At 45.2% G+C, this 12160-nt stretch overlaps 3 protein-coding genes across 3 annotated transcripts; 2 read left to right on the top strand and 1 right to left on the bottom strand.

Annotated features, from left to right (window-relative positions):
• Positions 1-73: 73 nt before the first annotated feature.
• Positions 74-2229, top strand: LOC120956924 (protein unc-119 homolog). Its single transcript, XM_040378743.2, has 3 exons — positions 74-966; positions 1049-1221; positions 1444-2229. Exons 1-3 carry the CDS (start codon positions 473-475, stop codon positions 1554-1556), a joined length of 780 nt encoding a protein of 259 aa, XP_040234677.2. The 5' UTR covers positions 74-472; the 3' UTR covers positions 1557-2229.
• Positions 2230-3714: 1485 nt separating this feature from the next.
• On the bottom strand, positions 3715-9313 carry LOC120956923 (putative protein tag-52). The gene is made up of 2 exons (XM_040378742.2): positions 9059-9313; positions 3715-8993 (listed from the first exon to the last, which is right to left on the bottom strand). Exons 1-2 carry the CDS (start codon positions 9180-9182, stop codon positions 7435-7437), a joined length of 1683 nt encoding a protein of 560 aa, XP_040234676.2. The 5' UTR covers positions 9183-9313; the 3' UTR covers positions 3715-7434.
• Positions 9314-9814: 501 nt separating this feature from the next.
• On the top strand, positions 9815-11577 carry LOC120958028 (60S ribosomal protein L27a). Its single transcript, XM_040380565.2, has 4 exons — positions 9815-9948; positions 10456-10522; positions 10624-10871; positions 11082-11577. The coding sequence occupies exons 1-4, from the start codon at positions 9943-9945 to the stop codon at positions 11214-11216; spliced, it is 456 nt and encodes a 151-aa protein (XP_040236499.1). The 5' UTR covers positions 9815-9942; the 3' UTR covers positions 11217-11577.
• Positions 11578-12160: the final 583 nt, after the last annotated feature.

The following is a 12160-nucleotide window of genomic DNA, read 5'->3' as shown; positions in this document are numbered from 1 at the left end:
TGACGCTCCTACCAAAAACCGCCAACTTAATCTGGCCACACTGTCTCCCACTCCACTGACAGCGTTTGACAGGTAACGAAGGGAACAAAAAAAACAAACACAAATTCGCTCATCCCGCAGAGCTCGCTCGTACGGAAACTCGCCGTCGTTCCGTTCGCATTGTTACAAAAACGTCCTCGAACACAAAAGTAGCAAATTAACGAAGCGATGCAGCGGCTTTAGTGTAGTTTTTTGTTGCTGTGCGTGTTTACTTGTGTTAACCGTTTGTGCAACAGCCGCCCAGAGCAAAGCCAGCCAACAAGAGCCAGTTTTCTCCACCACCCAAAAACACAACGACGACGACGGTGCATTATTCAATCTCGCGAGCAAAAGTGACCTTTCGGTCCGTCGGTCCAGAAAGCGCCCGCCCTACTCCTTCTTCACTCGACCTGCACCTGCACCCCAGCTATCCGCCCGTTAGCCCCGCAAAACGATGAGCGTGGTGGGCAAGAAGCTCAGCTCGTCGATCGCCGCCCAGGATGCCCAGGAAGGATCCGGGGCGGCAACGGGGACCCCGTCGGGAACCCCGTCCACAGGCGCGACCGGCCCGACCAGCCCGATCACGCCGGACTACGTGCTGCAGCTGAACAAAATCACCGACGACTACCTCTGCACGCCCGATGCGAACATTTACGAGATCGATTTTACCCGCTTCAAGATACGGGACCTCGAGTCAGGTGCGGTCCTGTTCGAGATCGCGAAACCATCGCTCAGCGACATCACCCACACGGCGGCCGGTAGTGACAGTAGTAAGCCGAGCAAGGAGCCGGGTGCGGCCAGCGAGGAAGCGAGTAGTGGGGCACCGTCCGCTACCACCGGGGAACGGGGCCCGGAGGAGGCGGAGGAAACGTTCGAACCGAATGCTGGCCGCTACGTGCGGTACCAATTTACGCCGCAATTTCTCAAACTAAAAACCGTTGGTGCTACGTAAGTGTTTGCAAACTGCTCGTCCCATCGCACCTTTCTAATTAACGATATTTTTCCTGCCATTTCCCTGTTAAACCAACAGTGTCGAGTTTACCGTTGGCAGCAAGAGCGTGAAAAACTTTCGCATGATCGAGCGGCACTTCTTCAAGGATCGGTTGCTGAAAACGTTCGACTTTGAGTTTGGCTACTGTATTCCCTTTTCTAAAAATACGTGCGAACACATCTACGAGTTCCCCACTATCCCGCCGGATCTAGGTAAGCAGTGCAACCAGTGGGCCGATGCAGCAGCAGCAGCGGTGCGTTTGCCACCCTGATGCAACCACCGTAGGCGAAAGGGATATTTTTTTTCTGCGCACTTTTTGTTCGTGTGCCATTTTTCTCCCGCGGTGGGACGTGTGGACGATAGTTTTCCGAATTCTAATTTAAACTTTCTTCTCTTGTTCATTCTTTTCTACACACACACGCGACAACGTCAAGTGAACGAAATGATTCAGCATCCCTTCGAAACGCGCTCGGATAGTTTCTACTTCGTCGACGGTTGCCTGGTGATGCACAACAAGGCCGACTACGCTTACAATGGGGGGCTGTGAGCAGGGTATGAGACGCCGACGGTGGTGTTTTTTCCCGTGTATGTGTTTGTGTATGTGTGCATTGAATTTTGGTAATAATTTTGCCTCGCGATCTTTTCGCGCGATCGTACGAAGCAAGGGCGCGGTTTTACGTGTGCGCGTTTTTGTGTGTGTCTTTTGTATGTACGTGAATGTACGTGTGCCGGTAATGGATTTCTCATTCGTGTACAGACCCACACACACACACAAACCGGGCCACTACATTACGCAGCAAAAACGAGGGAAACGCGAGGATACGCGCCACCACTGCACGCGGTTCTTGTTCTAGAAATCTCCCCCAAAACGATCGATGATGCTGCTGCGACCAGATGTGGCGGTACCCCGCCCGGAGTGAAAGGTGAATCAAGCTGCAAGAAAGTGACCAAAGAGGCCGAACGGGGCACGGGGCGAAGTTAAATGATAAACAAACATCAGCAACCCTCGGGCGTGGCCGCTGTACGGTAAACACGAGAGCGAGAGAGAAAAAAAAAAGAAACAAAACAGGTACGTTAATTATAAACATAATTCTATAATGCAGATCAGCAAGAGAAGAAAGTAGAAAAACCAAAAAAAAGAAGAAAAAATCCAATCGAAACTAAAAGATAAAAGACATTTTTGAATTACTCTCTTCGATCCTACTGCGAAAGCTGCCCTGTCGCTATAAAATAGGGCAAAAAATCGCTATAAAATAGGGCAACAGGAGAGATTTACTACTGTGTTACATACACGCAAGTTTATTACGTGCTCGGCTTTAACTGTTTGTTGTATTTATGAAGTAATGCCGGGAAGCAGGGGAAACATGCCCATCCCAAAAGCAATGTGTTTAGGATTAGTGCACACGGCCGAACCACGGAGGTACACGTAACGGGTGCGTAACATTACTCGAACCATGAAACAGATGTCCCGCGTCTAGTAGAACTAAAAAAAAACTAAAGAGAAGAAGCAGCAGTTGCAGCATCAATAGCAAAAACAAAACACACACACACTCGTCTAATCACCTTTCTTGCCTTAATTATCCGTTTGTTATCGATGCCTCCCGGTGCTGATGGGTGCTGAAGCAAGCCGCTGGTGCCGGCCGGCCTTCCCCAACAAAACACACGAGGGGGGAGAAAGAGCGAGATTTAAAAGCGTCGGCTTTCGACGAGTTGATGAATGAGATAAGCATTGTAGGGGTACGGCAAGAGCAACGGTGCTCTCCGGCGAGAAGAATTGTATTTTAAAAATAGACAGTACACGACCCCGCACCGATGCACGCGTAAGAAGGAGTCAGATTTCGGTTATTATTATTTTTTTAAATAGCAGAAGCAATGCCGAAGTACGGCGCGCAAATGTTCTACACACCCAACCACTTGATCTGAGATACAGAGGAACAGAGCTTTATATTTATCAACCCGAATCACGAGTCACGATCATCTCATTCGCGCGTAAACTGACTCAAACACGGTACTGTATTTAATTTTAGCAATATTTGCTTCGCAATGGAATGTCAGAAAGCAAACAAATTCGAATAATTCTACTTAAAACAACAGCACGGTGGTATGAACAGTGTGTTAGCTGAGGGCATGCGATTAATATCGATCGATTATTGAACGAATCTGGGTAAATGTTTGCAACCAGGAGTGACCACCAGAGGAGACATTTTCTCTGCATGCAATTGAATTGATTTAATGGAACAAAAACATTTGAAAGGCATTTTTGGTAGTGATTTTGAAGCTCGTTGTCGTCCTCTCGGGCCGCTTTCTGGCGGGCTGGGATCAACCACACACGCTATTCCCTAATCCCCAAACTCCAGAGAGCTGTGTGTTTGTGTGCCCTTTGACCCCTTATGCTAACGGTTTGCCTTTTATCGGCCATTTTTTGTTCGGCCGAAAGCTTACGACGATGAAAGCAAAGCCAAAAATCGAATCATTTCACTTTCGCACCCACAAAGCACCACCACACAGTGGGGTGGATAGCGGGGTTATTTGCTTGCGTGGAGTGACAAATAATAACCTCCCAGCCAGCCCTCCCAGTGAGGAGCGGGCGCTTTGTTTTTGCGCCATATTATACGCGACGCTATTCGCGTGACCGCAGCAACATAACACACACCGTTAGAGAGAGGGTGGCAGATTTGGTTTTTTTTTTTCGTTCTTTCTCTTCCTCTCTCTCTGTGTGGTGTTGAATTTCAGCATGTAATATGATGGGGCGGTTGGGGTTTTTTCCCCCCATATGTGTGTGCGCGTGGTTGTGTACGCTGGCTGACACCGTGCCACCGTGGTGTCCATGGTCGTTACCCATACTTTTTATCGATTGTAACTAGAAACACAAACCGACGCCGAGTGTTATGTGAAATGATTAACTTTTGTTGTGTTTTAGCGCCTGCCCCCCAAAAAAAAAGAAGAAATTCAGTGTATTAAAGCTCGTTTGTTAGCAGGACAAACTCATTTTCTAACGCATTTCCGCATAAACAAAGGATGTAAATTATGGTACCGGTTATATTGGGAAAGTAAATTATAATGAATTTAATTATGTTTTAAAAAATAATGACTAAAAACCACGCTACCACTACAACCAAAACCGTCAGTACTGATTAATATAAAAAGCTATTTAATATTAAAAAAAAAACACACATAAACCTCACAGCCAAAACTCACACAACTGCAATAAAACTAAAGGCAAAAAGTAAAATAACCTCACACGAAACGACACCGGTCAGAAAGTAGCACGCAAACTAATAAGATGAAATAAATGAGTAAAAAAAATAACTCACAACAAAAAGAAAGTCACAGAAACACAACAACAACAACAAACACAATTAAAAGTAAATCGTTAAAAATGGACAAAAATATATAGAAAGAACGAAAAGCTAGTGAACAGAATAATAGCAACAGTTGTCGCCCTACACAATATAGAGCGCAAAAGTAAAAAAGTCAAACTAAAAACCAAAACCCCCCACTGCTCCTTTGTCCACGCGCCACAATGAAACGCAGAAGCGGTTCCAGTGTGACCCAAGCCTCTCTAAATGAAGACAGTGAGAAAACGCTTGCACGTGTTGCAAACACTTTAAAACACACACACGTGCTAGCGGCTATCGGGGAAGGTCGGGAAAACAGAACTGAGTTTTAGCAACAACAACAAAAAAACAACCTTTACGATCATAGAAGGACAGTTAATCCTTTAACTAGAACGATCGGCGAAACGAAAGGATGGCTTAGTACTTAGCAGTAGCGATAGCCATGATCTTAGTAAATACGCTCCCTGTTCCCCCCAAAACGAGACTAACACGCAAAAAGGGAATTGTTGCATGCGCGATCAACACGCGATCATGCGTGTATCATCATCATCATCATCACCGACTGCGTCGAGGACAGCTATGCCGCCACCCAAATAATGAATTAATTACTTAGTAAAACATCAGTGCTAGTGTTTAACAACATACTTAGATGTTCTCTACCCAATACAAGCAATAGCAACAAACAAAGTAACCGGTGGTAACAACACTAAGCGAAACAGACAGACAGCAGAGGTTGGGATAGCAAAGCATTTTAAACTCTCTTCTCACCGAGCGGTTGTGGTGGTGATTGGCGGTAGGGGAACTGAAGCGAAATGGACATAGTGTTTAAGGATCTTTCTCCGTTCACACGTAATTTACTGTAAACTACCCGCCCAGGAACTGTTTTTCCTTGTAATTTGTCACTGTTTTGTGTGTGTGTGTGTGCGTGAACCGAACCGTTTGTGGAGATATTTTTTGGGAAAGCATTTAAAAGCTTGAACAACAAGATAACACTACTAACCGTTGTGTTATCTTGTGTCCCATTTTCTACTAGTTTAGTTTGAACTGTTTTTAGCATAAAAAATCAGTCATTTCAGTCTCCATCCTTCATTGAACTAGTCATTTACATTTAAGTGTGTTATTCGGGGACGGTTTTGCAGAAGCAAAGGCTAAGGAAATAACGCTTAATAACGACCACCTATGAGGGAATGGATATAAAGTTACATTACGTCTTTTGACAATGTTTTGTGTCCGTGTTGTTTTCTTGTAGCTTCACTCGGTCAGTTTGCTTTTTTTTATTAAGAAAATAAACTAAACGGTCGACCACCACAACTTAAATATCACGCCGCCCATTTAACAAGTGTAACGTTACCACAGCAAAACAAAAAACAAATCTAATTCGGGAAGCAAAACAAGCGTATATGCGTAAGGCAGCGAATATTCCTATGTTATAGAATAATGAAAGCAAAAATGTAGTAAAAGATAGCAAACAAAGAAGATAAAAATAAAGCTAAAATCGGCAAAGCTAATTAAATAACAAGGAAAACAAGTAAGGTAAACAATTAATAAACAAAACAAAAAAGCACATTTTGGCTGAAAAGAGGAAGTATTAGCGGAAACAATAAGATGCGAAAAAGGCGTAGCATGGCATTGCATTGGATTGAAGTAGGAAAAAGAATGAGATAAAATAGAGATAAATGAAGAGGATAGAAATAACAGCGAAGCATTTCCAGAGTTTTGTGCAAAACACGACAAGATTTTCTTAAAGAAAAGAAAAGAAACACATGGAAAGAGCACTGTTTTTTTTTAGTTTTTGGGGGTCTTGTGCTATATTTAAACCAGTTAAATCTTATTCAATGTAAAGGAAAGCAAAACTGAGAAAAGAAAGAGCCCGTAAAGGAGTGAAGAAAGAATAGAATGTTATCTAGGGGAAAAAACGAACGCGACGACGAAACACGACAAAAAATGGTGCAAAACAAACCAAAAACAAAACAAACAAACAAACGAGAAAAAGAAAACGAAATTACTAGTCAAAATTTTTCAAAGAAAAACAAAAAAGGTAGAACATGACTACACTTGCAAACTTTCTAAAGAAAGTGAATATAAAATTTAAGTAAATAATTGTAAAAGCAAATTAGAGTGTCGGTCAAAGGTGGTAGTAAGCGAAAGCCGTACTTAAAGTTAGGAAAAAGAGCTACGAAAAGGATCAATCTTTTAAAAGAACTAAAGAAAAGGCAAAAAATTAACTTTAGCTAAGAGCACACACTAAAACACAACACACATTCTTTCCCCGTTCTCTCCCTCTCTATACGCTCTACACTACATGCGCACGTTTTTTGGATAGTGTAATTGGTTTTTAATCCTCCCAAAGGGGAGGTGGGCAGACAAGGACAGCTTGGAATCGATAGTTCCAAGTGTTATTAAATAATATTGTCCCATTTTTTTGGTTTGTCCACACCATTACTACAAGTGTCCCCTTGATCCTTGTTGCTGACTGTGCTGCACACGTTAATCTTTAAATTGTCCACATGTGTCTGTGTTTGTGTGCGTGTGTCCTCGTCGCACTTTGTTGTGCATCGGAGGTTAATATTTTTGTGATTTTTGTTTGATCATTTTTCAGAACTTTTATTTAGCATTTCATTCAGCAAAAATACGATAAAATAGATAAACACATTGTTCGGTGTATACAACAAAAAAGCCTTATTCTCTCCTTCGCTTCGAAAGAAACATTAAAAGACGTTTACAATCTACTACTTCAGATACATTTAAAAAAAAGATGAAAAAAGGGATTAAAATGGTTTCTTCTAGCCGTACAAATGGAATAAATATTAAAACGCTAGTGACATTCACACACACTTTCTCTCTCTTTCATCATTACAGGGTTTTCCAGGGGTTCTCATAGTTGTGGGACACTTCGTTGACTCTTTCTTATGGGAAGTGTATTTCGTATGATCTATTTCAGGCTCCTTGAAAATTCCTATTGGATTTGTCCAAAAACGTTGCTATGGAGTCCATTTCCCCAATTACATTAAGTTCATTTCATGTAAGAAGGAGTCAATAAAGTGTCTTAGTCCTGGAAAACCCTGTAATTAATGGCAGCTAATCACTTCAGTAACGCCAATGCTTTGATGGAAATCGAAAGTGAACGTGTCTGCTTCCGTTCGCTTGATCTTCCTCATCCTTATCCACCTGATCGTCGTCGGTTGGGTGATCTTCCTCGGCAGGGCTTGTTGCGGCGGGACAGTTGGTTGGTGCGCTACTTTGAACGCAATTTGCTTCCGTTCCCCAAGGGTATGCAATAGCCTTTAGCTGACTATTGCTAACAGTGCTGGTCGAGGCCGCCTGTGGGTATCGATGCTGTCCAATCGAACCCAGCGGGACGTACTGCCTTTGCTGCTGTTGCTGCTGCTGCTGCTGCTGCAATCCACTCGAAGGCTCCCCAACCGACTGATCCAGCTGCAAACAATTCATGCTCCTAAACGGCCACAACCCTCTCCTTCTTGCCTTCTCCGGCTTGTGGATCCGGTCCGGACTGGCCGTCTTGCGGCGCAACAGCCACATAATATCGTCTTCCGGCTGCAATCGCTGCAGATGCTTCTTGCGCATCGGCTTCCTGTTGCTCGACATTTTGCGCAGCGTCTTGCGGCACTGCACGTGCAGCTCGATCGCTTCCCGGATCGCAACGTACCACGCGTGGCTATCTTCGCCTTCCCCGTCGGCGCTAAAAATCGTACCATCGCCACTGCACGTGAGCCTAAAGTTACCGCGGAACAGCTCGACAATTTTACACTTTTTCAGCGGAAACACACAGCTGCAAGCGATGCTCGATCCTTCCGTTAGCAAAACCTCCACATCCTTCAGCACCCGGCAGTACATGAACATGTCCGACATGAGGATGCAGTACTTGCGCGACGTCGATCCGTCCGTCTTGAGCTTGCGCAGGAAACCTTCCTTCAGGATCTTGCGCCCCGGTTTGACCAGCTTGAGCGATTTGTTTGTCAGTGCGTTCTGGACCACGATCAACCGTTGCGTGTTTTCGTAATCCTCCACCACGGCGTTTATGTGCGAGACGGACTGTTCCACGAGGCGGATCGATTCCTGCAGCGCTTTGTACGCCCCATCCGATGGGCTGGTGTAGAGGAGTACCTGCTGCAGAAGCAGCTTGTACCGTGGGATGCGCTGTATCGGTGTAATTAGCAGCGAGATCAGCTTCATCTGCACTTCCGGGCGGGATTCTGTGTTGGCAATGTATCGTTTCAGCGTCACGTTTTTGTCCATCAGCGATTGCAGCGTGCAGAGCGAATTGCGGTAGTCGAACGCGTACACTGAGTAGAGCTTAAAGAATGGTCCAAGATTGGTGAACGCTTTCACCACATTGTCCAAATCATCGTCCAACTTGCGGAGCAGCTCCTGGCTGAGGTTGTGTATCGTGTCCAGCTGGCCAAAGATTTGGTTGTGCACCTTCTCGGTGAGGAATCCGTTCGTGCGCAACGGCGTCACGAAGTACTCGAGCAGCAGATCCAGCTGCCGCAGGTACGACTCCTCGGACGTACGAATTTCGCGGATCGCCTGCAGGCGCAGCTGTTGCCGCTTGTCCGCTTCGGTGTTTCGGACATCGGCCGGGCTTTTGTTGCTGTGCGTTCCGGGCAGTGCAAAGCGCCGCGCACCTGGAAGGAGTGGAAAGAAAGGGCGTTTAGGGTGTTGCTGGCACCAAAATGCGGGGGTAACTTACTTCCGACGCGAACATTCTGTACGTTCTGTACCTTCAGTGCGGCGATCAGCTCAGAACGCATGTCCTCCGGCATTAGCGGCTGTAGCTGCATACGGAGCGGCGTTTTTGGCGTCGATGTAGCCATAACTCGTTGTTGCTTTTACACGATTTTTCAGTTCTCAATGTAGGGAAGCCTCCCGGCTCGAGGCGGTGGGTTTGCTTGGTTTTGCCGTTTACGCTTTGCCCTGTTGTCAGTTTTCGTTCAAAATTCAAAACAAACGTGACGTGACAGTGTGAAGCTGCGATCGCACTCATCACAACGATGTGAAATATTTCAACGATGAAAGTGTTCACGCCTTTATTACTATTTGCAGTTTATTCTTGTCTCGTAAACTGATTTGTTTTACTCTCAATCTTTCTCTATCTATCACAAGCTATGACTCACATACTCTTATCAATTTCGTCGTTATCAATCTTGTTTAATTTGAAAACGATTTTTGTAATGTAACATTTCACGAAATATTTCATTTAATGAAATTAAAATGAAAAATAAACAAAAACCACGATTGTTTCCAGTGTCAAATCGATAATAAAATAATTTAAAAGTCCCATTTCTTAGTTTTTGGTGGAAAATTATCACAAAAACCCCCAAAAATAATTTGTTTTCATCAAAACTTTCTTAACCGCTAGGCACGCGCCTGCCAAAATCCTCCTAAGCATCATTCCACCACTGGGCACTCGAAGGCCGCTGTCAAACGAACGTCATCGGCGTGCCGACTTCCGCCGAAACGTCACACAGCGAAACGTCAAACACACCGACCGTCTCTTTCTTTTTCCGGCAAACTCTACGTGCTGTCGACGCATTTTTGTGGTAGCAGCGCCAAGTTTTTGGATTTTCGTACACAATGGTCGTAAGTGTCGGGTTAAAATTGCGTTCAACGCCGAGCGCTTCCTTCGCTGCATCGAGCGGTGTGTGCTGCGCTGTGGAAATCTCGTGGAAATGTGTGCCCAAAGCTGGATGCATCCGACGGGGCAACCAGCCAGCCCGTCGACTGTGATGGTTGACCTCCGTTCAGCCCCTCCGGACCAGTGGTGGTGTGGTGGTTCAGGCACGCAGCGATCGCTACAGTACTCTTCATGATGATTCTAGTGAACGGGCGGACAGAATGCATACTGTGTACAAAATCATGCAATTACTCCTGTTGAACGTTCAGTAACTGAGAAATGATAGCATAGCATCGTGATGCCGCCCAGCAGCAGCACCACTGAAGAGATTGCAGCGAAGGAAGTGTGACGGCGTCGTCATGCGTGCGTGTGTGTTGATATTGTACATGCTGTGTGTGGCAATGGAGGGAGAGGGAAAAAGGAGTGCAATGGCAATGGATTAACCTCACCTTCCATGGTTATTTCCTTTACAGAGCCTTAAGGTACGTAGGAAGACCAGGAAGCTGCGTGGTCACGTCAGCCACGGCCACGGTCGTATTGGTAAGTGTAGAGCACCCAGCCTTTCTACCGGCTTTCACGATATATGGTGTGCATGTGTATGTATTAATGAATTTCCACCATTTCCTCTCCTTATTTTTTAGGCAAGCACCGTAAGCATCCTGGTGGTCGCGGTAACGCTGGTGGTATGCACCATCACCGTATCAACTTCGACAAATACCATCCGGGTTACTTCGGCAAGGTCGGTATGCGAAACTTCCACCTGAACCGCAACCACAAGTTCTGCCCGACCATTAACCTCTCACACCTGTGGAGCCTGGTGCCGGAGAAGGTGCGCGAGGAGGCGAAGAAGAACCCCGAGAAGGTGCCGGTGGTCGATCTGGTCCAGTTCGTAAGTATCTTCGATTTTGCGCTCTTGTTGTTCATTCTTTGTGATGATTTTCGTGTACGGGCGGACAGAATGAATACTGTGTACAAATTCTCATGCAATCAATCCTGTTGATCGTACCTTAACTGATACCTCTTAGCGAGAAACAGCTCTTAATTGCTCCATCCTACGAACGGAACACTAATCTGAAATGCGTCATTGCTTCCATTGCAGGGTTACTTCAAGCTGCTCGGATCCGGTGGACTTCCGAAGACTTGCGGCCCGATCATCGTGAAGGCGAAATTCTTCTCCCGCCTGGCCGAGGAGCGCATCAAGGCCGCCGGTGGTGCTTGCGTGCTGCGAGCTTAAGTCTGTAAGGATCTTGCACACACACACAAATACACCGACGTAACATGCTCGGAGTGCCTTCGGGGATGGGTCGCAAAGGGATGCAGTTGTTCTGCGGTATCGCTATTGCGCCCGTTTCCGAAGGCACACAGCCAACAACATCTCTCCCGCACACCCTCCCGAGCATGTTGCCGTTTTTGTTTTTGGTACAACGTTTCGTGTGTATTTCCTGTGCGTGAATGTGTGGAGCATGGTGGTGTGCCTCACTGCTGTTACGCATCGTACACGTACAAACACACACACAGGAGTGAAGAGAAGATGAAGCAGAGAGTTGAAAAAGAGCAGAAGAAAATACAAGAAACCAATATCTAAAACACGTCAAGTGCTGTATTAACCATTGGTTTGTTTTCATTTTGTTGAGAAAATTGTCGAAGAGGTGTGCGAGATTTCACGCGGGAAAAGGAAACAACGACCCACAACAAAAGGCTATTTATCGACTAGATTGTCGAGGATTATACGGATGATCCTTTAAAAAAACGGAAAGTCTAAAGGTGATCTATATTCTGTTGTTACTGAACGCCTGAAGGTATGCAAAATGATGTATTTTTATACGTTTTGTCAGAAGTAATTTTTACTCTATTTGTCTGGTAAGATGCTGGATTTACTAAAGGAATGTCTTACTTATTCAGTCTTACTTACTTACGTCGGTTACATATTCAGGGATGTTCATTTAGTCCATTCTTCATTCATAATGAGATAATTTCAAACCAAAATTAGTGAAACAGCGTAAAACCAAAAATTTGTGTTAAATATATTGCATACTTTTAGGCGGTTTACTAGACCATGGAAGGAAAATGAGCCCAATCATAAGTTTCGAACGGTAGTCGAATTGAATAAAGTGCGTCTAATAGAACGGCAAACAATAGACATCACAACTAGTGGTGGGAGCTAGGAATCGGAACTAG

The sequence above is a fragment of the Anopheles coluzzii genome, chromosome 3, assembly GCF_943734685.1.
Source record: "Anopheles coluzzii chromosome 3, AcolN3, whole genome shotgun sequence".
NCBI classification, from domain to species: domain Eukaryota; kingdom Metazoa; phylum Arthropoda; class Insecta; order Diptera; family Culicidae; genus Anopheles; species Anopheles coluzzii.
This window is presented reverse-complemented; position numbering and strand designations above follow the sequence as displayed.